This window comes from Microtus ochrogaster, linkage group LG5 (genome assembly GCF_000317375.1).
Source record: "Microtus ochrogaster isolate Prairie Vole_2 linkage group LG5, MicOch1.0, whole genome shotgun sequence".
NCBI classification, from domain to species: domain Eukaryota; kingdom Metazoa; phylum Chordata; class Mammalia; order Rodentia; family Cricetidae; genus Microtus; species Microtus ochrogaster.
Window position 1 is genome coordinate 32,506,246 of NC_022031.1, and position 25,731 is coordinate 32,531,976.

A 25,731-nucleotide genomic window follows, 5' to 3' on the forward strand; every position below is an offset into this window, starting at 1 on the left:
GAGCCACCATGTGGTTGCTGGGAATTGAACTCAGGACCTTTGGAAGAGCAGGCAATGCTCTTAACCACTGAGCCATCTCTCCAGCCCCTAGAATAACTTCTAAAACCACTCTTTATTTGCTTATTGCTAACATAATCTTGAACATTTAATCATTTTTTATTTTGTAGGCTAGGCTTCATCTTTTCAAAGCTGTTCGTTCTGTCCTCGCCAATGGGATGAAACTTCTTGGAATTACACCTGTATGTAGAATGTAATATGTAATTTCTAATTAAAGTGTGGTTTTTAATGCCAAATAAGTTCTAGTTATAAGATGCCTTGCTGTTCGGAATAGAATTTATTGTTCTGTGCCAAAATTTATATGTATGTGTGTGTGTGTGTGTGTGTATTTTTTTTTAGGGGGTGGGGTTTTTTCCAGACAGGGTTTCTCTGAGGCTAGCTTCAAACTCACAGATATCTACTTGTCTCTGTTTCCCGAATGCTGGGATTAAAGGCATGCGCCATTGCTACCACCTGATCAGAATATATATTTTTATATAGTAACATTAACTTATTTAATCTTTACTCTTAAAAAAAATATGTGTATTTCACTCATGATCAGTAGGTATTCAAACATGTAAGAAACTAAGTTGAGTCTTTTAAATTTCAAACCTTATGATATAATTGGGGCAAAAGACTAACATTTAAATTCTGGCCTGCAGTCATTTTTCTCAAATACAAGTATGTGCATATGTTATGTGTGTGCATGTATATGCACATATACTATATATTTAGATTGTGTATGTTGCTAGAGGCTGAGCCTGAAACTTTGTGTGCACTAGGCAAGGGCTCTACCACTGAATTATATACCTACCCTTCTTTTTATTTTTTTATACTGAAGTAGAATGTCATGTAAATTGCCCATGTGGACTTCGAATTTATAACCTAGCCAGGCCTTGAATCAATGATCCTACTGGCTTCGCTCAGCTAGGGTTACAGGCCTGCACATTTAGATCCCGACAAGAACTTCTTTTCAGCTTCTTCTTGGTGGTGGAGGTGGTGGTGGTGGTGGTGGGGAGTGTTCACTTGAAAGTCAGAGCACAGCTTCTGGAAGTTGGTTCTTTCATTCTATAGTGGGTTCCAAGTCCCAAACTTAGGGTGTCAGGCTTATACTCATAAGCATTTGAAACAACTTGCTGGCCCAGAAATTTTTTTTTTTTTTTTTTTAGTCAATATAAGACAAGGTCTGTGTAGCCCCAGCTGGCCTGGAACTCACTATGTAAACCAGACTGACCTGAACTCAGAGATATGCCTTTTGAGTGCTGGGATTAACAGGAAAAAAGTTTATTTTTCGCATATACACATCCCAAGTGCAATGTCTCTCACTTCCTCTCTCCGGTTTCTGTCTCCCACCTCCCAGATTCCCCAGATCCACCCAGGGACATCGACATGCTCCAGTGAGGCTAGGCACAACCATCACATCATGGCTGCACAAGGCAACCAAGTAGGAGGAAAGGGGTCCCACAAGCAGGCGGAAAGAGTCAGAGGACTCCCACTGTTAGGAGCCCCACAGGAAATGTGCAGAGGACCTAGGTCAGACCCTACAGGCTCCAGCATGGCCCATAGAATCAACTGACTGGGACTCATGGGGGCTTGTAGAAGTTATTCTTATAATTGAGATTACCTCCTGTTTTCACCTAATAATTGGTGAAGGTTGGTTGCCAATTTTATTTTAACAGTAGCTAGTTCCTGGACCAAATACAGGGAGATGTAAAGTAAGCGTTGGCAGACAGCAGTGAGAACTGGCCTCGGGCTTACCGTTAGCTGGAATATACTGTAACAAACTGTGAAGTCCAGGGACATACGCATCTAAATAGCAAGCAGCTACAGAACACTGAATTCAGGTTTTTGTCAAGTGTGGGCCAGTATTAAAGCATAATTTGAGGTGGAGTTTTGGCTTCCATGTATCTGCATACAGACAAGGTAGTTTGACTTGATTCAGTGATATGGGCTTAATTTAGCTAACAGTAAGTACAATGTGCTATGTTTGAGAACCATCACCATCTTCTGCCAGCATTTCTATTTGGCCTGCTACATTTAATCTAAATGTTATGTGGTCACAGTTGTAAGTGATTTGCTAGTTTTCTACTTAGAGTAGCACGGACCTTCCTACAGCAAACCCGCTGTGGATGAACGTGTCCACTTGGGGCATGTTTTACATACCTACTCTTTCTCTCCACTTCTTTGGAGAAACTCCTCAGACCACTGAGTATTTCAGTCTTGAGCAAAATTATACAGGGATTAAGTCTTCAAAAATACAGTTCTTTGAAAAGACTTACTATGCTTTAATCCTCCCTAGAAATTCTTTTTTGCTCAAGGCTTGTAAGAATTAGATTACTTTGTTAAATTTTCATATGTAGAAAAAAAAGCCATGTTTTTGCATTATCATAGTGATCATATTCATAAAACAAAGTGACTACACAAAAGTGATATAAATAAATTTATTGCTGGATTTCCCCATTAACATTATAGAAATATTTTAAAATCACTGAAATCACTGCAAGTTCACAAATTCAGAGCCCAACAGGTAACCATACTTTATAAAAAAAGAAAGTATAAAAGCGACTTAGAAAATTTTCTGAAAAGTATATCAGCTAACAGCAAAGAAATATGAACCAGACAGTGACTGGCACAAATACAGCACTGAAGTTCCCAGACAGAAGTCAGTGTCTGAGCTATGAAGCAGATTCTGTTTACACACTGAGTTTTGTTCTCAAATGTCTTGTCTTATTCATTCTTCACTTTGATAAGAGAAGCTAGACTTTACTGCTACCTGGACAAAGTACTATCCATGATCTAGACCAGGAAGGTTCACCCTCCTCTCCCGGTACCTGAACAAGAAAACAGTGTGTACAGAAGTGGCTTTGGCACTTGAACCTTCAGACACCGTCTCAACCTTGTCGACTGAATGTTGTAGTTTCACCTGATGTTCTGACCCTGTATTGTCACCTCTGCTCTGTGTACATGAGACACATGCATGTAGTCCTGATACCATGTCAACTGAATGCTCCCTGTACACAGTATACATACACGCATGCACTCACGCACACTCTCTCTCACACACACTTTGTAGTAAAGTCCTTCATTCTGAAGTAATAGAGCTTGACACCAAACATATTCAAATCTGTTTTAGCACTTCACTCATTCAGTTTCCTTCTTGATTCTTATGTCATATACTTAATCCATTGATACCGTTTAAGCTACCATCTGGGGTTGACTTAAGGCTCTAATTTATTATCAACAGTTAAGTCGTTATAGGTACAGTTAAGATTCAAATCACACACCAATGATCCTTTCTTTTGCAGTTGCTTCTTGTTGAATGGATGTGGTGTCTTGTCTGGGTAAGCCATAGAGATAGATGGAAACACACACAAGAAGAGCTCCCATTGCAAAGGAAAGTGCTGAAAAGAGAAAGGAAAATAACTTTTTTTCTTTAGACTATAAAAAATGATGAACTTTAAGAAGCATTTTATGTGTGTAGGGTCCTGGGCATCATCCTTAGGAATGCTGTCTGTCTCTTTTTCAGCAAGGTCTCTCCTTTGAGTGGAGCCCACCAAACCCAGGGATTCCTGCCCCCCGCCTCCCTGGTGCTAGGACTGCAAGCACTTTATTAATGAGCCGTCATCCCACTCCTAAAATCTTTTTAACTGTAGGCTGCACTATCAGGTCACACATGTTTTTATGAGAAGTTATCTATTCTAAGCAGAAAGGAAATTGGAGGAAAAAATAAATATCAAAGGAGTGATAACACACTTTTCAAAAACATTAGTAAGCCTCCTATCTTAGACTACCCCAACAAAGAGGTATGTTGTTTTCCCTAGAAGACACATAGTGAGAGGAAGTAAATGTAATATAAATGTGTGTGTGTGTGTATGAATAGAAAAAAATGTGGTATGATATGGCTTACTTACGATCCCAGAAAGCTTAATGTAAAAGATAGCTACACAAAATTCAGCATTCAAAAACCACTGAAAATTTCTGGATAGGTGATAAAGTGATTATTGTGTTTCCTGCCACGCTTGCCTCTTTTTCACGCTACTCCTGAAAACTGGGATGTAAAAACTTGTATGAGGGCTGAGGTGCCTGAGAGCCTGAATCACCAGCACTCATCCAAATGCAGCCTCGGTGCTGTGGGAAGACTGTGGGAGCAGACACAGACCACCCCTGGAGCTATCTGTCAGCTAGTCTAGCCAAACAGTGAGTGGGCCTGTCCCCAACATAGGGAGAGCAACTGATCCACATGGACCCACACACCAAAGAGAAAAAAAGTAGTAATAATAAAACCCTTCTATAAGCTTCATATGTAGGCATTATATAAATAAATGCTAATGTCAAAACTGTATACTTAAAACTGAACCATATTCTATACATATTAACTGTATTGCACAATGGTTCAGTATTGATACCTTTAAAAATTGGCATGTAACTACATGCCTGTAATCCCAAGACAGAAGGCTCAGGAGTTCAAGACTGCTAGCTTTCTACTGAGTCTAGGGCCGTCTGAGCTACATGGGATAGCCCCGCCCCCTAAAAAGAATAGAAAGAAATAGCACCAAGCTTTAGTTTTAGTTCATCTACAGTAAAAGACCAGCTTTGAATTCGAGGGGCAAGACAGTTTATATCTTAATATCTCAATAGTTAGCTGAGAGACTCCTAAGACAGAAATATTTTATAGTTACCCAGTTTTTCTCAGGAGCAAAGTCACGGGATTACATGGATATAAGGACAGATGAGAACTACCATTAAATGTTTACTCAAATCGGATGAGAACACCAGAAATGCTGTGGGAGGACTCATACAACTTCCTTGTTGTTTGGTGGAGACTGTTCTAGGTAAATCACCCGATAAACCCTGGTGATCAGTGATGTCACTTGAGAGAAAAGGTGTCAGACATGATTGTGTTCTTTCCCCAGGGCTGCTGCCAAAACTTACAATAGACGAGATTTGAACCATCCTATAAAACAGCTTTCTGCAACACTGATAACGCTTCTATTTGTATTTGTAAGAGGGGTTTATTCTAAAATGAAATTAATGCAGGACAGTTTTCCCACTTTCACTTACTGTACACATTTAATAGATTTTCCTTAGTAGGTTATGGTATAATAATTGATCAATAAAGAAAATAATTACTATAAAGCTTAAAATAAACCTGAAACACTAAAACATTGCTGCTTAAATAATTCAAAAGCTGGATATGACAGTTAAGAAAAAAAAACAACACTAACAGGATTAGCATAGCAAAGGTGCCACAATTCTGCTGTAAACCTAAGTCCAGAACAGGAAGACGTGAAATAAAAAGAAATGAAAGGAGGCTTCAAAATAGGTCTACATGTGGTGACTCCACTGCTGGAAGGGGTCACTTCCTCCAGTCAGGCTGTTTTCCTGTCCCTGTGCGCCCACGGGGATGGGTTCGAGCATTTCCCTCAGACACCAAAATCTTCATGCCCTATATATGAAGACAGCATGGCATTTACACATAACCTACACATAAATACCTTCCCTACAAGTCCTTCATAGGCTACTTAAAATATCTACTACAATGTACTGTAATTATTTATATTCTTGTTTTAGTTTGGTTTTGGTTTTTCGAGACAGGGTTTCTCTGTGTAACAGCCCTGGCTGTCCTGGAACTCACTCTGTAGACCAGACTGGCCTTGAACTCACAGAGATCCCCCTGTCTCTGCCCCCCAAGTGCTGGGATTAAAGGTGTGTGCCACCATGCCTGGCAGTTATTTTTATTCTTAAGGAATTGTGACAAGAAGTATATTCATATTCAGACAGTTTTCTCCCTAATATTTTCTAACATGATTGAATCCGCAGATGCAGAAGCCACAGTTATAGAGGACCAAATGTACAACCTGGCTCACTTAAAACATCTGTATGTAATATTTAAGGGGACAAGGATACTGAAGTGTTGCATAATCTCCTTCACACAGCTGCACACCACAGAATAAACTGCAGCAAAATTAGGATTGCTCTAAATAAGAATTGGAGCAGACCATGAAGAGAGGCTCATCCATGTTAACAACTTACTTATCTGTAACCCAAACAGGATGACTGAGGCAATGGTCGAAAGAACAATGGCGGCGGCTGCGGAGAAGCCTTTCATGATGTTGTCGGTGTACTTGACCACAACAGAGGTGTAGAGTCCGCCAACACTAGCAAGGACTTAGGAGACAGAAAGAAATAAGATCTCAGTACTCAATCATGACAACATTCCATCCCCAGAGATGGCACACTCATTTACCTAGGACAAGGAGGACAGTTTTCTTCAGAAGCAAGTCTCTGATGTGTAAAAGACTAGTCCACTACTAAATTAGACACAGTTATTATAACACAAGATTCTTTCTGATTATTTCTCTGAGATAGCAAGTTGATAAAAACAAAATTATATATTCTGAACTGGTATTCATCACTTTATCAAAGGAATAATTCCAAAATGCTGTAAGTGCCTAGGACAGACATCTAACTTAAGAGTTAAAATAAAAAGCAAAAAGAATCTACTCAGACCTTTTATTCCTAGATACTTACAGATGACAAACCAGACATAATATGTGTAACCATAGAAAAATCCTTTTTCTTTAATTCCAACTCCGTCTGACAAGTAGGCACCAACTAACGTCACAGCAATCCCAGACAGATACATCTGAATGTTTCTCACCCAAAGGGAAGTGTCTGAACTCTTTAAAACTTTTTCAAAATAAACTCCTAGGGAAAAATGGACATAGATGTATTAAAGATAGTATGAATTAACTAATGACATTCTGTTTAGAACACACCCCAAGTGCATGACTTGGGGAAGAAATATTCTTAGTATTAGTTAAATACACGTTTGTTATGTAGTTTACGACATGATATATTAAACATCACCACATTGCTTTTACAAAGCATATAGATTAATAATGAAGAGAAAACGTCATAAGCTCCATTTGACAAACGGTTGTTAAACAGTCAAGAAAAGTTTTCCCTTTAGATGAAAGAACTCTCTATTCCTAATACCAATCTTAAAGCTACAGCACTAGAGTGCGTTACCCTCCTCCACCCCCCTGACACCTGTGAGGATGAGTGTCTCACTGTGTGGAGCAGCTATCTAATCACCAGCTGGTGTCGTTCCAGTGACAGAACCAATATCATATGCTGGGAACTGCTTATTAGGTATTAAATTTGTGTGTAGATGTATTTTTCCCAGGACTTGGGTAGGGGGTAGGGCTCAAAAAATGTTTTTTCCCCCTTAGAGAAAAGGGAGAAAAAAAAAACAAAAAAAAAAACAGCTTTTGTCCCTAAAAAGTCAAATACCACTATGTCAGGCTTTAAAGTTAGATGAATGCATGTTGACCCAGAGACACTGGGAACTGTTATTTACCAACTAAAAGGTATAACTAAAAATAATTTTTATATTAATCTTTATTTTGGGGACAGGATCTCACCATGTGGCCCTGGCTAGCCTGGAACTGTAGACCAGGCTGACTTTGAATCTGCCTGCCTCTACCTCTCAGGTCCTGCCACCGTACCTGGCAAAAACAAGATTGATTTTGATGAGGCTATTTTGGAAAGAGCCAGACTATGGCAACAAACATAAAATAGCTGTTAAAACTTCCCACTTAGACTTTCTGTCTGGAAAAGGCATTGCTATTCAGTGATGTTACTTCAGGACAGGACATCACTCTTGAAATAGGTGGAAATAAAGAGATATACAAATACCACTAATATATTCTTTATTAAAAAGCTCTTGAGTTTCATACCTGTTGGAGCTATTTCTGCAACATATTTCATTTCTTACATTAAGCTTCGTATATTTCTTATCTTTTCTTAATTCATGAGAGGAATAATTGTCCCTAATATGACTCCATACTTTCCTGTTTCCTTGATGTTTGGGCTGTTCTTCTTTGATATTATGTTTGCTAAGGTACATTTCACCCACCTCCTCTTTCTATTCCATAGCTCCTAGTCTGTTGAAGCAAAGGAAGAACTTGAGATTATAGGTACAAGACAGTCTAAGCTGGTTATCCTAGTATCCATGGCAGCAGAGACAAGTTTGAAAACAGTGATACTTTGGGGACATGGGGACTCATTGCGGCCTCCCTGAAGGTTAATTCCCTTCATTGCCGGAGGCCTTTCCATTAACTTTTGGTCCTTGGCTAAACTAAGATGGCCAAGAATGGCCAAAGTATATTCCTAGCTGCAACTCTGAAGTCTGAACACCTGTGGTAAGTGAATCACATACTTACGGGGAGAGGGGGGAAATAGCTGACACAAAACAACGTAAGAAGGAATTTAAAGTCTTAATGGGAATAAAATTGTTAGGAAACACCAAGGAAATGAGATGCGGTTTTTACAGTTATATGGTAACACGGTGCTTTCACAACTTACCTGCAAACCCAGAGCACAAGACGGCAATAGCTATGGCACAGAAGCCTAATAATGGGTTCTGCTCTACCTGCAATTGTAAGTTTTTAAAGTTACTCTTAGTAAGTGCGACCAAATTAATCCAATAACCACAAATATACATGTTGCCAGGCCTGGTGATACATGCCTTTAATCCCAGCACGCAGAGGCAGGTGGATCCCTAGGAGTTCCAGGCCAGCCAGGGGTATATATTAAGACCTTGTCTTAAAAAAAAGAAAAAGAGAAGGCCTACTTATGCTTCTACTAAAAGTACATTTCATATCAGACATAATTAAATAGGAATGATAAAGCAGCAAACAAAATGAAAAAACAATTTTCAAATTAACCAAAGCATTTAAGTTGAAAGAATTTCTTTCAAATCATACACAGAGGATATGCACAATATAACATGTACACCTCAATTTCCAAGTACTTGACCTGCTTACTAATTTTAATTTCTGCTTCTACCCTGAACCAAAGTATCAGTCCTGAAAATGGTACAGTAAGTAAGATAACTTACTCCCTTATGATTTGGATAAAGTACTAACTCTTGACACTACACACTTTACTGAATTTTTACCAAATACTTAGACCATTCTGTGTACCAGAATCATTGCTATATGCTAAGCAAATAAGTGATAACACACATCTCGGAATGGTCCTTAACAGCTTCATGTACGGGGAGACTGACAGGTGTATATAGAAGATGTATGTATACAGTACCCAACATACTGTTTCAGCTCTCGTTTTCTTCCTTCCCTAAACGAACTTTCAGGAGTGTCATCTGTCACCCTGAGAAATGAATACTACCTCAGTACTCCGCTGGAATTAAAGCATTGGGACACAGGACTGTATGTACTATAGTAAGGATGAGATACCTTGTTCAACAGCAGAAAGCCTAATGTCAGCAGTGCCTGGGACTGAGACGTAAAGTGTAGCCTAAAATGTCCAGTCGTCACTGAAAACTGAAAAATTTTACTCCTGGGATACTAAAGGGTTTTAATGACCCTCTGTGATTCTTGACTATTGTTCAAGTTACAGTCTGTAGTCTCAGTATTTTGTAAACAGGCACCTGGTATAGACCAGTGTAACAACAAAATGAAAAAGAAACTGAAATTTGGAAACCCAAGACTACTAGTCCGAGCTCCAACAGTGTATAGGATCTTAGAAGACAATCTAATTCTTAAACAGAAAGTAACCACTGTTACAAGGTGGTATGGAATGAATGCATGCAAAAACTCCTGTCCACATGGTAGATACTCCACAGGAGACTTTCTCATCTGACAGGATGAGTTTAAATGTATGCAAAAACTCCTGTCCACATGGTAGATACTCCACAGGAGACTTTCTCATCTGACAGGATGAGTTTAAATGCAAATACTGGTTTAGGATAAGCTAGCTACACTCAAAATTCAAAACAAGTTATACTTATAAAACATCAGTTGTATATAGCCAATTAAAAAGATAAACTTGCCGGGCGTTGGTGGCGCATGCCTTTAATCCCAGCACTCAGGAGGCAGAGGCAGGTGGATCTCTGTGAGTTCGAGGCCAGCCTGGTCTACAAGAGCTAGTTCCAGGACAGGAACCAAAAAAGCTACAGAGAAACCCTGTCTCGAAAAATCCAAAAAAAAAAAAAAAAGATAAACTTGCCCAAAACTGACTATATGCTGACTTAGCAGACCTCTGTTTAAAGCAAAGGCGTAATATCAAGCTATGTCTGATACAATTCAGGTAGTATCTGGACATTGAATCCAGTTTTAGGGCATACTGTGGAGCAATGACAGAACGATACATCTGGAAGTGAAATGCCGGCCTCAGGAAGGTCTCTATAAACAGGCCACAGAAATAAATGAGTTTAAATTGGGACACCTGAAGAGTAGGATGTGACATTACCTCACACACTCACAGGTCCATCCTATGAAGGTAGTATTTTCATTGTTATGACATGAAGAATAATGAGGCTTATAGCACTCTGAAAAATCGGGCAAGTTCCTTAACAGTCGTTTTGAAACCATCACATAAAGGGCTATTTTTCCACTTTAGTATCAATGTCAGAACAGTCCTCCACTGTCATCCCTATGGCTGACAGTGGGCATACTGCCAGAGACTAAATGAAGGGGAATGAAAACTGGAGGGAAACCATACTCAGCATTTCCAAACGCAGCTTAAAACCATCTAGAAACTGCAATGGCATGAAGAAGCCTGTCCAGTTTAGCTATTAACTGTCTTTGGACAGTTACCTCACCTTTTCTAGAGTTGTTTGTGGAGGTTTAAATGAGAATGAATGCCCCAACAGGCTGAGATGTTTGAATCCTTAGTCGTCTCAGTGAGGATGTTTGATAAGATTTAGAAGATGTGGCCTTGCCATACGAGTATGTCACTTGGAATAGGCCTTAAGGCTTCAAAGCCATGTCGTTCCTTGTCTGCTCTGTTTTATGCTGTGGTTCAAGCTGTGAGCCCTTCAGCTTCTGTTCCAGCCACACGCGTGGACTGCCACCATTCCACCATCAGGTACTCCCCCTCTGCACCCGTAAGCCCAGATAAACTCTTTCTTCTCTAAGCTGCCTTGGTCATGATGTTTCATCACAGCAATAGAAAGGCTACTAATACAGTGTGCTGTTGTCCATTAAAAAGGCATATACTGAAGAATGTTTTCTATCACTAATATATATTAACGCTTTCCTCTTAGAAACAGAAAGCCGGTGGTATTAGCTACTTTTCTGTTGCAGTGATAAGCATCATGACAAGGCAATTAATGCAAGAGTGGGTTTTCTCTGGGCTGAAGCAGTGTCACACTGGGGAAGGCAGCAAGTAAGCATAGCAGCAGGAGCAGCTGACAGTTCACATCTTAAACCGTAAGCAACAACCACCGCAGAGGGAACTGAATTGCCAACGGTAAGTGGCTTTTAAAACCTCAAAGCATGCTCCCAGGAGCACACTTCCTCCAGCAAGACCACATCTCCTAAGCCTCCTAAAAACATCACCAGCCAGGAGTCAAATACATGGTCTACCAGAGAGCGGGGGCATCTCATTTAAACCGTAACACCATACTAAGTATTATGACCCTCAGTAACCAGTGCTAACGAGGAAAGCCCACCTATAAGGCAGAGTGCATTTTACATCAAAAGTGATGCTGCTCTCCATTCATCAACGTGACTGGATGGTGTGATCAGGTGCTGTACGAGAGGAGTTTCCTTTTTACCTATGGCCATGATTTTGTTTCTTACCACGACTTTCGTAGCCTGGGCAGGTTTCCACTGTACAAGTGTGACCCCAGCACACAGCATAAAAACCGAAATCCACTGTAATTTGCTGAGTGTTCGATTTAACATTAAAACGGTACATAAAGCAGTACAGGGAATCTTCAGTTGATAGGTCACCTAGAAACAAATAATAAATTCATCTAATGTTAGTCTTTTACAGAAATATCTCCTATCACTAGGAGAATTAAGAAAATATTTGTGAATGTAGTAAAGAATTAATTAAGAAAATCTCCATTGGAGAAATTCAACAACCTCAAATCCCAGTTTTCTTTTGAGACAAGATCTCAATATCTATCCATGGCTGGCCTCGAACTCAGAGACCTAGAGTGCTAGGATTAAAGGTATGCACCGCCATGTCTCAGTTCAGAGCTTTTATATCATTAACTGCACTCACCTGGTAGACTGCTGCATCCAGGTTACTCAGAGCTAGGAAAGCCATGTTGTTCTGAATAGCATACACCAGTGACGGCACACTTAACTTCACCAGTTCCTTGGGGCTCCCCAGGACATTTTCACTTAAAGACGCCTTAAATCTATCCAAGCTTCCAGTTTCTCTTTGAAAACATAAGGGGAGATGAACGTGGTGAGGCAGGAAATTCAATACTTCCCCACCCAGTGCAGGCGCAGAAGCCAGTTCTTGTGCATGCTGAGCAAGTCATCCACCACTGAGCTACACCCTGACCTCCTGGTCTTGAGACAGGGTCTTGTTCTGTGGCTGACTTGAATTTAGGATCCCCTTCCTTCACCTCCCAGATGTGGGGGTTACAGGCATACACACATCTGTAGCATTCTGTGAATGAGACTCCACACCCAGTTGAGTACCTGATGTAATTTAGAGTAGACTCTTAAGAACTCTGCCCAACTAATGTGAGACTTATTTAAAGAAATAGACCTATAAAAGTTAAATTCTACTTAGAAAAAAGTATGATAATTAAGTAGGATTATCACCAAAATCCTTGGGCCAAAATTCCAAGAGTTTTTGTATGACTAGTAATAGATATCAGGAGACAAAATTAATGCTCTGTCACTCCAACTCTGTTGTACCAAGTATGCCTCAACATCAATGAAAACAAGAGAAGGCTATAGTGGTTATACAACTTGGGTCTGAAAGCATGTGGTTCTTATTATTTATAAATTTACTCAGTGCTGGTTATAATAGGTAATAAATTTTTATATAAACATACTTTTAAAATTTTTGTATAGTTCTATAGAAAATCTGAGAAACTGATTAACTTCAATAAAAGTAAACTATATCTGTAATATACAAAAAAAGCCACATTAACCAAAGGCTAGATTAACCAAGGCTAATGTAGCTTATATTTCCCCTACAGAAAATCACTTCATTTGCTTCCTAAATATAAAAATAAAACAATATTTTATAATAAGCATCAACATCAAAATAAACTTTATCTACATTGTCCTAGACGTAACTGAGAGCACCCTCATAACCTGTGCTTTTTATTAGCATTAGAATCAACACTTGGGGTTATTTTCATATTTAAATGCTGCAGGAACAATTAAAGTCCCGGGGAAGGCGACAAAATTTTGGTACATTGTATCAAATTGATTATTTCTATTCATTCATTGTAGAACATTCTAGACCTCAAGAAAATGTTCTACTTAAGACAGGAAATTTGGTCTAGACCACAGGAACACAAAGCTTCTTTCCCAGTTACAGATCTATTACCAAGTTCACAAGTCTCCGTACTCCAGTGTTATATTCTATGCTGAAAAGTTCTGTGCACAGTGTGGGCTGGGGGCTACAAATACTATGAGGGAAAAGGAATCCAAATACACACACACGCGTCATTTTCCAAGCAATCTGAACATCTTTAAACATTTCTTTTGTGAGGGAATGAGATAACTCAGGGCCGCCTTTGCATATTCTAGGCAAGCACTCTACCACTGATCTACATCCCCAAGTCCTTGGTTGCTTCCTAATAAATGTCTAAAATGTACTATATACTTGACTATTAACCAGAGTATAAAGAACAACATTTCAATTATTTTCTCCTCTATTATAAAGTTAAAATAACTGCCAAGAGGTCAAATTCAAGTGTGATGGTTAGCTTGAATTGTCAATTTGACACAATCTAGCATCATTTTGGAAGGGATCTGAGTGAGATTTTCTGGATTAAGTTGACCTATAGGCTGTGTGTGGAGAATTCTCTTGACTGTGTTAATTAGGCTGGGAAGGCCCACCTACTGCAGGTATCGCATTCCCTCAGACGAGGACTATCACTCGCATCTGTATTCCACATTCACATCACCTGCCTCTAACTGCTGCCACCGTGACTTCCCTGCCAGGAGGCTTGAAACCTGTAACTGTAAGCTAATAAACCCTTTGTCTCTTTTATTTGCTAGGGCATTTTTGCCACAGCAACAGGAAAAGAAACTAAGACCAAAGAACCCTCTTAAAAGATTATATATCAGAAAACGTAATAGTTCATGGTTTTTCATACTTACCATTAGTCCGCATCATATGAGAGTACAGGTCTAATTCCTACATGTATAGGCTCCCCCATGTATTCTTCTAAATGCCAACTTGCACACACTACCTCGTCTTCAGAACGGCTCCCTGGAGAAACTACTGAGTGACATTGTTTGTACATCACCATCAGCCTCCTACCCTCTCCTAGATCTGTTTCACTCCGATAGAAGGTTCTTCGTGCTGATCCTCCCAGGCTAGAGCGTAATGGTTAGTGTCCTTCTCTAACCCCATTTACTGTCAGCTCTAAGCGTTAAGAGGCTGATTCAACACTATCAGTGACATTTTTTTCTTCAGATATCCACAGAACAGAATTAGCTAGCCTAAACTACTTCTAGAATGCCCTTGATTACAGAGTGAAACCTTGCCCCAAAACCCAACAGAAAAACAAGAAAATTTGGGCTGGAGAGATGGCTCAGAGGTTAAGAGCATTGCCTGCTCTTCCAAAGGTCCTGAGTTCAATTCCCAGCAACCACATGGTGGCTCACAACCATCTGTAATGAGGTCTGGTGCCCTCTTCTGGCCTGCAGGCATACACACACACACAGAATATTGTATACATAATAAATAAAAAAAAAAAAAACAAGAAAATTCATGATGAAACCAAATCTTTCTTTCTGAGCCAAAGTAGGCCTCCTTTAGCAAGAACAATCAGAAAGGGAAAATCCTTGCCTGGGTTGCCAAGGCACTGTACGAACACAACACTAAGATTACTTGTGATAGACATTTCGGCTTTGTTTACAAATGTCTTATCTGCAAAGTTTAGGATGCGAAAATTAAGACATGTTATATGAGAAAATACATGAGGTGCATGATTTTTATTTCTTCCCTAAGTCTCTGAACATTATTACAGCAGGGGTACTAAGAGGTAGAGAAAATGTCCGCCCAACAGGATAAATGAATAAGGCTAGAAAATCTATGACTTATCTATTTATCAGATTTTATAGTATTATAGATAACACCATAAAACAGTAAAAGACTCCTCTGTGACCTTATTATAGATAAGTAGCTTAACGACTGTGGTGTATTTTAACTACTGGAAGACATCCAAGGTCTAAGTACATTAACATTTACACATCCTGCCAAGGCCATGCCATCCGTGGACCGTGGGGAAGAGCAAACAATGAAAAAGCCAGTTCTCTTCTGAAGCAGAATGGAAGTGTCTTCACCTCCTTTTCCGTACTCTACCAGTGACAGGTTTAACTTGTACCATCAGTGTTAATGGGCTTCAGAGGGCTCAGTAGAGCATACAGCTAATAAGTGATTTTCCTGTGAAACTATGAAATCAGTTTCATGAGCAAACAAAACAATCTTTAAAAGTACTTTATATTTTAAAGAATAGTTAAATGCTAGAAACTCCAGTTATCCAAACAGATCTCCATATCTATATAGCAAGCTTCTGTCCTGTCACTACTGGCCTGTCCCTCTTCCCCCAAAGCACTATCTCCTGATTGACTTTTTGATTTCAGAGTGATCTGACGTAAAGTGTCTTCAGTGATAAAGTACCTGCCTAGCATGTGTAAAACTCTGATTCAATCCCAGCACCTCAAAGAACAATAGAAACAAAAAAGTATCTGATATAATCACATGGGCACACAACAGTCTATCTATGGACAAAGATAACCACTGTGTCTTATTATGTAATAGGAAAAAACTGGAAACAAACCAAATGTCCATGAATAGTAACTGGCATGTATCATACATCTATATAGTGGACTGCAATGCACTTTGGAGAGAGATTTGTATGTACTGACATGAAGACATTTATGTATGAAAAATGATAAAACATTTCAGTACAGAAACTTAATACAGTTACTGTATTCCATACTCAGTGTCCAGCAATTTCCTGCATATTAAAATAATGCTAATTAGACCACATAAGCTTTGTCAAAGTACCCATCCATATATTCCTCCACATATTCAATATTCTCTCTTCCTGACATTCTAACTTATGGTTTAGTCAGTATAATTTCATATTCCAAAGACTCTGAAAAACTATGAGTAAAATCAGTAAGAACGAAGAAATACTAAACAAAGTAAAAGCTGAAATCATTACTTCAAATGTATAAAGATGTATAAAAAAATTCTATTTCAGAGCTGGAAGAGAGAATGCAACCACCCCTAACAAGTTATTCACTACAGGATCGAACACTTAAAGCAAAAAACTGCATACAGATTACTGAACGTCAGTAACTTTGTACTAGAAAATCTTTTTAAAGCCAGGCGGTGGTGGCTCACGTCTTTAATCTCAGCACTCGGGAGGCAGAGGCAGGCGGATCTCCTTGATCAGGCCAGCCTGGTCTACTGTAGTGGTATTTCATTTGTATTTTGATAAATAAAGCTTGCCTGAAGATCGGAGAGTAAAACTGCCCCACTGATCAGCCTTACAGACCAGACAGTGGTACCACACACCTTTAATCCCAGTAGCCACTAGATGCCATAGAAACCATGTGGTGCAGGCCTTAATCCCAGCACTAGAGAGGAATACAGAACAGAAGGAGACAGCTCTCAGTCTCGGTCTCATTCTGAGATTTCTTGGGTCAGGGTCGCCATTTCAGACTGAGGTCAAAGTAAGAGCCAGTGGCTGACTGTTTTGCTTTTCTGGTTGTCAGATTGAACCCCAATTTCTGTCTCTGGGTTTTTATTAGTTGTGCTTCATTTGGCGCCCAAATTTACAAAAAAGCTGTCCTCCTGAAGCTTTTTAGCCCCAACCCAAGCCAGAGATAGGACTGGAATTCCAGCTCTAGGAATTGAAACCCAAACTAGCCACTGGGTTCAGAAGAAGCACTAGCAGTCCCAACTCTCATCTGCCCTGGCTTAGCTTCCTCTCCCGCTGCGCCCGTCCCTGCACCCCACAGGGCTTCTACAGGGCAACTTCCAGGACAGCCAAGACTATTACACAGAGAAACCCTGTCTCAAAAAAAAAAAAAAAAAAGGAAGGAAAGAAGAAAGAGGAAAGGAAGAATCATTTTAATCTTTTTATCACATTTATTTACTTGTGTGTGCATATGCGTGTTTTTCCACACCATGGTACTCATGTGAGAGTCAGTTCATTCTTCCACCATGTGGACCCAAGGATCAAATGTGGTTCATCAGACATGGCATCAAACACCTTTGTCATCTGCTGAGACATCTTTACAGCCCAGTAATTCTTAATCTATTACACATTCTAAGATTAAGCAAATTAGAAAATATTTGAGAATAGCAGAAACTAAGCTCATCAACACTGCAGAAGGAAACAAATGGGGACCGGGAAGATGTGAAAACCTGGTGGTGCTGACCATAACTGGAGGTATCCTGCAGAGAGACAGACGGGCACAAGTATGTCTAGCCCAAAGAGCCTAAAGCAGTGGTTCCCACCCTTCCCAATGCTCCAACCCTTTAATACAGTTCCTCATGTTGTGGTGCCCCCAGCCATAAAATTATTTCATTGCTACTTCATAGCTGTAATTTTGCTACTGTTACCAATCATGGTGTAAACACCTGTGCTTTCAAATGGTCTTAGGCGACCCCTGTGAAAGGGTCATTTGATCCCCAGAGGTTGAGAATCACTGGCCTAGAAGAAAGGCTAGTGCAGTAGCAACGTATATAACTAATATCTATATTCTAGTGTCTAAATGCCATTGAAGGGCTTACAAAAGAACAAGGGATTAAAAAAAAAAACTGTAGCCTTTAATCCCAGCACTCAGGAGGCAAAGGCAGGAGGGTCTCAGTGAGTTTGAGGCCAGCCTGGTCTACAAGAGCTAGTTCCAGGACAGGCTCCAAAGCTACAGAGAAACCCTGTCTTGAAAAACAAACAAACAAACAAAAAGCTGTAAATTCAGAGTCAGGACAAGAAAAGCACAAAGTCAGCCACTTGCAGACGATAATCTATTTAGTGTGGTCTGTTTAGTGCTACATTTTCCCCATCTTCACGCTGATTGTTGGTGATGCTACTGTGCAAATGGCCCCCAAGTGCAGTGCTAAAGTAAACACTGTTCTAAGTGTCTGTAAGCCACAATGCAACATGAAGAAAATACATGTAAGGCTTCATTCACACAAGTGTCATAGTTAACCGAGTTCAATGCCAGTTAATCAGTAACAAACTAAATGTGTTAACTCTCGTTAACTGTAACAAAGTCACCTTTTACGAGTGAGGGTTTATTTTTTTTATTTTTTTTCTAGTGCCACCGCCAACAGTGGTGCTTTCTTTTTTTTAATTTATTTATTTATTTATTAAAGATTTCCGTCTCTTCCCCGCCACCGCCTCCCATTTCCCTCCCCCTCCCCCAATCAAGTCCCCCTCCCTCGTCAGCCCAAAGAGCAATCAGGGCTCCCTGACCTGTGGGAAGTCCAAGGACCACCCACCTCCATCCAGGTCTAGTAAGTTGAGCATCCAAACTGCCTAGGCTCTTACAAAGCCAGTACATGCAGTAGGATCAGAAACCCATTGCCATTGTTCTTGAGTTCTCAGTAGTCCTCATTGTCCGCTATGTTCAGAGAATCCAGTTTTATCCCAGGCTTTTTCAGACCCAGGCCAGCTGGCCTTGGTGAGTTCCCAATAGAACATCCCCATTGTCTCAGTGTGTGGGTGCACCCCTTGTGGTCCTGAGTTCCTTGCTCGTGCTCTCTCTCCTTCTGCTCCTGATTTGGGCCTTGAGAATTATGTCCGGTGCTCCAAAGTTGGTCTCTGTCTCTGTCTCCTTTCATCGTCTGATGAAGGTTAATATTCAGGAGGATGCCTATATGTTTTTCTTTGGGTTCTCCTTATTTAGCTTCTCTAGGATCACTAATTATAGGCTCAATGTCCTTTGTTTATGGCTAGAAACCAAATATGAGTGAGTACATCCCATGCTCCTCTTTTTGGGTCTGGCTTACCTCACTCAGGATAGTGTTTTCTATTTCCATCCATTTGCCTGCAAAATTCGTGAAGGTTTATTTTGATCAACGTGTTGGAGGTTTCTGTTAGCCCCATTGCTCTGGGCTAGACAGCTCATCACACTAGCAACATAGTACCCAACAACTGTTCACCTTGTGGCCACCAAGTAAAAGAGAAAAGCAGACTGGGTCCTGCAGTTACCTTTGAGGGCATGCCCCAATGTACTAAAGCCCTCCAAGCTCCTGCACTAGAATCAAGTTGGGGATGAGGCCTTTAATGGGCCAAATAACAGGTTTTTAGTGGTCAGTTAAGACCTAAACTATAGAACTAAGTAGTGATTTTAAACATAAATGAGGTTTTGTATTGATCCACTCTACAGTGCATCATCATAAAGAGCAGACAGGAACGAGCTTTTCTTTCTACTTTCTCATTCTAAATAGTAGTTCCAGACCTTTATCTTTTTAATAGAAGTCTTCCACATAATTATTCTGAAAAAAAAAGTCTTTCTCCAATGATAAAATACTGTTTCTACTTTGAACACCAACAAAAATAACTTTTTTATTTTTTAATTTCACATATCAATCCCAGTTCTCCTTCCCTCCCCTCATCCCACAATAATTTCTTTTTACATCTGGAAAATTATTTTAACATTATAGCAATGAATTTTCAAACAAATATAAATTCAAACTGTGAATCAGCTTTGCTGTCTTTCTGTTTAAAGAATCATTTAATAAAGCTTCCAAGTAACAAATGTTTCCTGACATTTATCCCAGTAAAGCACTGTTATCCAACTGTGCTTCTTTTTAAGATTCTTTTTTATGTGTATCAGCGTTTGCCTATATGATGTCTGTGCATCTCACGTGTGCTTGGTGCCACAGAGACCATAGCCTAGAGTGGTACTGACAGCCAAGTTGCCATGAGAGTGCTAGGAATTCAATCAGCATCCTGTGCAAGAGCAGCCATCTCTCCAGCTCCCCTAAGATTATTTTTATGTCTGCATGCATATGTGTGGGTGAATAACACCTCTGTGTGTGTGTGTGTGCCTACAGATACCAGAAGAGGGTGTCTAATGCAGATCAGCTGGCGTTCAGGAGAGTGTGAGCTCTCCAACATAGGTGCTGGGAACTGAACTTGGGTCCCCAGGAAAAGGAGCAAGTATACTTAACCACTGAGACAACCCTCCAGTCCCAGTCCCCACCACCCATGGTTTGGTTTTGAGTTTTGTGCTTTTGTTGTTGTTTGTTTGTTTGTTTGTTGAGGCAGAGTCTCATTATGTAGCCCTGGCTAGCCCAGAACTCTAAATATAGACCAAGCTATTCTGGACATCAGAGACCAACTTGCTTCTATCTCCCAAGTGCTGAGAATAAAAGAGCATGCCACCATGCTCGACCCAAACCATGTTTTTTAATGACTGGAGGGAGTAACATCCTGTTTACCTTTGGACAATTCTTTTAGCTTTCTTTTTATTTACTCTTTGTGTCTTTCACATCATGCATCTCCATCCCATTCATTTCCTGCCCCTGCATGTCCACCCTCTGCCCTTGCAGCCCCCAGTGTCATGACATGTCAGCAGCATAATCTTGAGGTGCTTCATATGCTGATTGATATAACATACCAATATGTCAAATTTTTTTTTTGTTTTGTTTTGTTTTTAGAGACAGGGTTTCTCTGTAGTTTTGGAGCCTGTCCTGGAACTAGCTCTTGTAGACCAGGCTGGTCTCGAACTCACAGAGATCCGCCTGCCTCTGCCTCCCGAGTGCTGGGATTAAAGGCGTGCACCACCACCGCCCAGCCAATATGTCAAATTTTTAAAATGACATGAAATTATTAAAAAGCACCTAGCACAGTGCCTGGCATGTAACATAGGAAACACCTATAAATGTTTATGATTATCATTATATTCCTCTGAAAACGGATCAAAAAATTTTTCCATAAAGGTCAATTTCATGAGCAAGTAGTTTGTTACAGCAAAAAAAAAATAAAAAATAAAAAAAAAAAACAGAAAAATCTGCATTTGTGCAACTCCTGCTTTATACAGGAATTCTTCAGTTTCAACATTACCAGCATTGGGATGGACACGCCTTTGCTTTAAAGGGCTGCTGTAGGCACTGCATGATATGTAGAAGAATCCCTGGCCTCTGTCGCCCAGATGCCAGTACATGCTTATTATGATAGACATACAAAACTCTACCTCCTGGGGGCCAAAACTGCTTCAGATCAACCTAATACATGAAGATGTGACTTGAATTTTCAATACCTTAACTTGAAGGAAAAAAAAGAACTGAACACTCTAGAAGTATTTTTACTTACTTAGCCAAGAGTCCAACACTTATCAGTAGCTTTATAACTTCTGTGATGCACACGGCTGTAGTTGAAAAGTAGAGTTCTTTAGCTGTTGTCCGTGTGTATCTTAAAGCCACGGTGTAAGCTGCAGCCACCAGAGTCATCACTGCCAAGCAGTAGAGCTTGAAGAATAAACTGACATTTTCTGGAAAATATGTGCAACAAAAATATTATTTAGCATGTGTGTAGATATATATGTATATAATGATAACAGACTAGTCAGTCCATATAGTTTCTAACACCAAATAGTTTTCTAAATAATGACATCTAAAATACACAAATACCGCTGACTTTAAAACTCCATACAAGATATTGGATACAGATATTTTTTAGTGTCCCCAACTGTACAATTATGTGACATAGCAACCTTAGTTAAGTTTGCTATAAAATATATAATTATTTTTATGATTACAAACCTGTGAAGCAAAGCATCAGAGCAATTGCAATACATTCTAAATCTCAAGACAGCAGAGAACAGACCTGAGGCCTCTCTGGCTACACCTGTCATCCCACTGACAACAGGGTGGACTTGGCTGTGTGGCTAGAGGGAGGACAAGCTTTCCAGGGGGAAGAGGGTCACTCCTCATCACGGTATAAAGCCTAGCGAAGCTCCCCCTGCTAGAACCTAACTGCTCCTGAAGACAGCAGAAAGCAAAGGGCTAACTGTGTGACGAAAGCGCAGCTTAGCATCATTGCGGTGGCACGTGCGTGCAGTCTTCGCACCCATGAGGTTGACACCAGCATCATACGTGATCCTGTACGTCCTGGGAGGGCAAAAAATGACCCTAGTAGAAAAGTACTGGTCTGGAACAATCTAATACACAAACACGTGGCTTCATAACCAGCCTGGGCTATATTCTAAGACCCCACCCTTCTCTTTTATCTCCCCCAGACACACACACGTGAGAGTTATATAGAACCATCTGAAAGTCAAGAATTAATTAAATCTAGCCCCTCACCTCTCTGCATGACCTGAAAGTAACAGGTTAACACAGAGTACTTAGAGAAACCTCTGTGAAACTTGAGATGCAGGATATAGCAGCCTTCACTCGGGTGCCAAGGACAGTCCAACGCCTTTGGTAAATTCAGTCGCGGCTGCATCCAGTCCTCCCTTCACCCCCGCCCCATGCTTCCTGCTCTGCTACTGCCACCACCCAAGGCTTCAACCATTTCTGCTTTCTTCTCATGACAAAATGTAGGGTATCATATAAGACTTATATGAGAAAACCAATTCCCACAACTGATTTTTTATTAGTTATAAATTAATCTAATCCTTGTCATTGAGATCTACTCATGAGACTGGAATTATGTGGGGTAACATTTCATTTACTTGGTACTCAAAGGTACTGTTTTGTCATCAAATCATTTCCAAGTATCCACCTGGGAACACTGTTCTTAGCTCATGGGTCATACATAATAAGAGGCTTATTAAATTGGGTCCTACTTTGCCATCCCAGTAAACCATAAGGACATCGAGTGACTTCAGAGTACTATTCTACAACTGTAATGTGCTTTTGTTTCCACTTTGGAATCACAATCTAGATAATTAATAACTAGTCATAGGTAATTATACCTAATTATAGGTAATTATACTTAATCATAGGTAAATAGAATGGGGGGGGGTTGGGAAGGGGGGAGTTGAGACAGGATTTCTCTGTGTAACAGTCCTGGAACTTGCTTTGTAGACCAGGCTGGCCAGGAACTCACTGAAATCCACCTGCCTGTTCCTTCTGAGTGCCTTGATTAAAGACATGTACCACCACCGCCCAACTTAAAGTAGGTGTTTCAAACAGATACTTTAAAATATGGTGATTAAAACTTAAGGAAACAGTGTCTTCAGATAAGTATTTTCTCCTTGGTGAATTAAAGACTAATTTGTAAATTGTAGGCAAATTCTTAAAATTATACCAAAGAAGCAATATGGAAGAAATGTCTTAAGTATTTATCTTTCCTTTCTAAAAGCTCCAGCAAGCCAGATAAGCAATGATTATGTAAAGGGAAGTGGAGGAAGCCACTATAATACTTCTATTGTTCTAAAACTTTATTATGAAAGAGTTTATGACTCCAAAAACCGGCAGCAATAACATCTAACCAATCAGTATGAGAGAAAGCAAACTACACAATCCCTTATTTGTATAAGATCACGCAGAATGGCTTTATAACTTCAAGTGAATAGAAAAATGTTAAGTCCATCTCAAGACACATTGAAATTACAGTCAATTCAAATCTCAGTGTCAGTAAATGAAGTGGTATTGGAAGACAGCTATGCTCATCTACCCAAATATTCTGGCTACATTTGTGCTACAATTGCAGGGTTCAGCAGCTATGGCAGACTAAGCTGTGTACAGAAAGACTGCCCATCCATGTCCCGAGTTATCAATATCCTCATAACTGAGGAGCACAAATTCTAATATAGGTATGATATAGGTTTCTGATTCCAAAAATCTAGATAGTGAATGTTTAAAGACTAAACATAGCATTTACTCCAAAAAAAAAAACCATACTATTGTATCCCCCCCTCCCTTGAGACAGGGTCTGTCTATGAATCTCAGGTTGGCTTGGAATTCACCGTATAGAAAAAACACACTGGCTACAAACTCATGGAACTCTGCATGCCTCTGCCTCCTAAGTGCAGGGATCAATAAGCATGAGCCAGTATCACAGGTTTTTAAAAACACCCATAGGAAGCAAATATCTGCCAACGTAATTCTTGAAAATAATTAATAGTCAAAGTAGAAAAGTAGAAATTTAGATACTACAAAAAAATACGTGAATTTGATATGCAATACCACTTTAGAAGCATATTTCAACTTTTAAAACCAGTGTTTTCTTAACCATGACTTTCACTGATATTTCAGTTTACCATTAAATCAAAACATTTCTTCTTCATTCCCAATTTTTCCAGGATGAAATTTCCTTTACCATAAATTTCAACGCTTTCTGAGCAATAAAAAAAAAATCCACGGTATGTAAGTAACTTTTAAACTTTCCTAAGAATTCAAATCATGCCAAGCCATTAGCTAAAAACTTAACCCACACCTCACCTACTGTCCCTCTCTTGCGAAAAACCCATTAGCCCTACAGCCTTTGTTTCTGACTAGGAAATATCCCCCAAAGCCAGCCTAGAGTTAAACTTTTGTTTTCCAATTACATTTTATGGGGACTATTATTTCTCATATCTGAAAGCTTGGACATTTCGGAAAGTAGCTGCTAAATAATCTTTGAGACGACTCTAGGGAGGTATAGAAACTATTTCATTAGGATAAAACGTGCATCGCAACCAAATGTAATGAAGTATGTACTGGTAATAAGTCTAAATTTGTAAACTGTTAACAAATTGATTTAAGGTATTGATTTGCCCTCTGTAATGTTTAACTGTCCGTCTGTCTTGTCATCCGCCCTATTATCTAGCCCCTTCTACTGTAATAAGAACGGCTTTTTCCATGCGTTTTTCCTGGGTTCCCAAAGGCCTTACCTGAAATGGGATAACCCATAAGAGAAGCAAAGACCACCACACAAAACATATCTGGCGCCTGATGTTAAGTGTTACTTCCCCTCACAAGATAAATAATGTCACGTCCACACAAAAGGATATTCTTTAAATACTCGTTCAACGTTTATTTAGATTTAAAGCCAAGTGCTCTTTGGGGAAACGAAGACGAAGAAAATAGCGATATGCCAGGTATGGTGGTTCAGACCATTAATCCTAGCAATTGGGAAGCTGAGGCAGGACGATCTCCCCGACTTTTACGTCAACCTGGGCTACAGAAAGAGACCCTGTAGTGTGGGGTGGATCCCTGCTTTAAAAACAAACAAACAAATCACCGCCTTTTGACCTCTCCTGGCCACAGTGCTACAGAACAGAAACTCAGCCCTGGGTTCAGCTTATGTAAAACTTGAAACAGCCGTCACCACAGCTCGGCGAGTCGGCCTGCCATCGATGGGATGCACAGCGCGCGCCCCTTCAAACCCAGTGCTCAGAACCGCAGCCTCGCTCCAGGAAGGGACCTGGCCCACTCCGCCGGGGTGCGGGTGCAGCCAGGGTGCGGGTGCAGCCGGGACCGCTCGCTCCGCCGGGGTGCGGATGCAGCCCGGGCCGCTACCCGCCGGGAGGGCGCGGCCCCTCGAGCCCGCCCGTCTCGCAACGCCCCGGCCGCCGTCCCCTACCCCTCTCCCTGCAGCCCGGCCTCACCTTTCGCCTGAGCCATGGTGCTGAGCCAGCCTGCGGAACTAACGCCCCTGCAGCCATAGAGACGCGCCGGCCTAGAGAACTCGCCGCCCCGGCCGCGCCAGGAGGAAGCCGCTGGCTGCAGCGGAAGGCGCGCAGGGTGCGGAGCGACAAGCCTGGGACACTCGGC

At 40.4% G+C, this 25,731-nt stretch overlaps 2 protein-coding genes across 3 annotated transcripts in view; one reads left to right on the forward strand and one right to left on the reverse strand.

Moving 5' to 3' along the window:
- The window catches only part of Rars2 (arginyl-tRNA synthetase 2, mitochondrial), a 43,964-nt gene extending 43,677 nt beyond the window's left edge, over positions 1-287 (forward strand). Inside the window, exon 20 of one of the 2 annotated variants that reach the window (XM_005361966.2) lies at positions 168-287. In XM_005361966.2, the coding sequence (XP_005362023.1) occupies positions 168-254 (87 nt within the window). In that variant the 3' untranslated portion in view covers positions 255-287. The remainder of the gene's footprint in view (positions 1-167) is intronic. The other variant, XM_026786591.1, reaches the window with a different exon arrangement.
- Positions 288-2,465: 2,178 nt separating this feature from the next.
- On the reverse strand, positions 2,466-25,731 carry Slc35a1 (solute carrier family 35 member A1). Its single transcript, XM_005361967.2, has 8 exons — positions 25,566-25,731; positions 21,341-21,518; positions 12,079-12,238; positions 11,649-11,801; positions 8,407-8,473; positions 6,568-6,744; positions 6,070-6,204; positions 2,466-3,437 (listed from the first exon to the last, which is right to left on the reverse strand). Exons 1-8 carry the CDS (start codon positions 25,579-25,581, stop codon positions 3,313-3,315), a joined length of 1,011 nt encoding a protein of 336 aa, XP_005362024.1. The 5' UTR covers positions 25,582-25,731; the 3' UTR covers positions 2,466-3,312.

Excerpts from the sequence above, each read along its gene's own strand:
- Slc35a1 (XM_005361967.2), bottom strand. Across the intron at positions 8,474-11,648 it reads CCCAGGCTACGAAAGTCGTG|GTAGAGCAGAACCCATTATT; the intron begins GTAAGAAACAAA and ends TTACAATTGCAG. Across the intron at positions 3,438-6,069 it reads CCTGTTTGGGTTACAGATAA|CACTTTCCTTTGCAATGGGA; the intron begins GTAAGTTGTTAA and ends TTCTCTTTTCAG.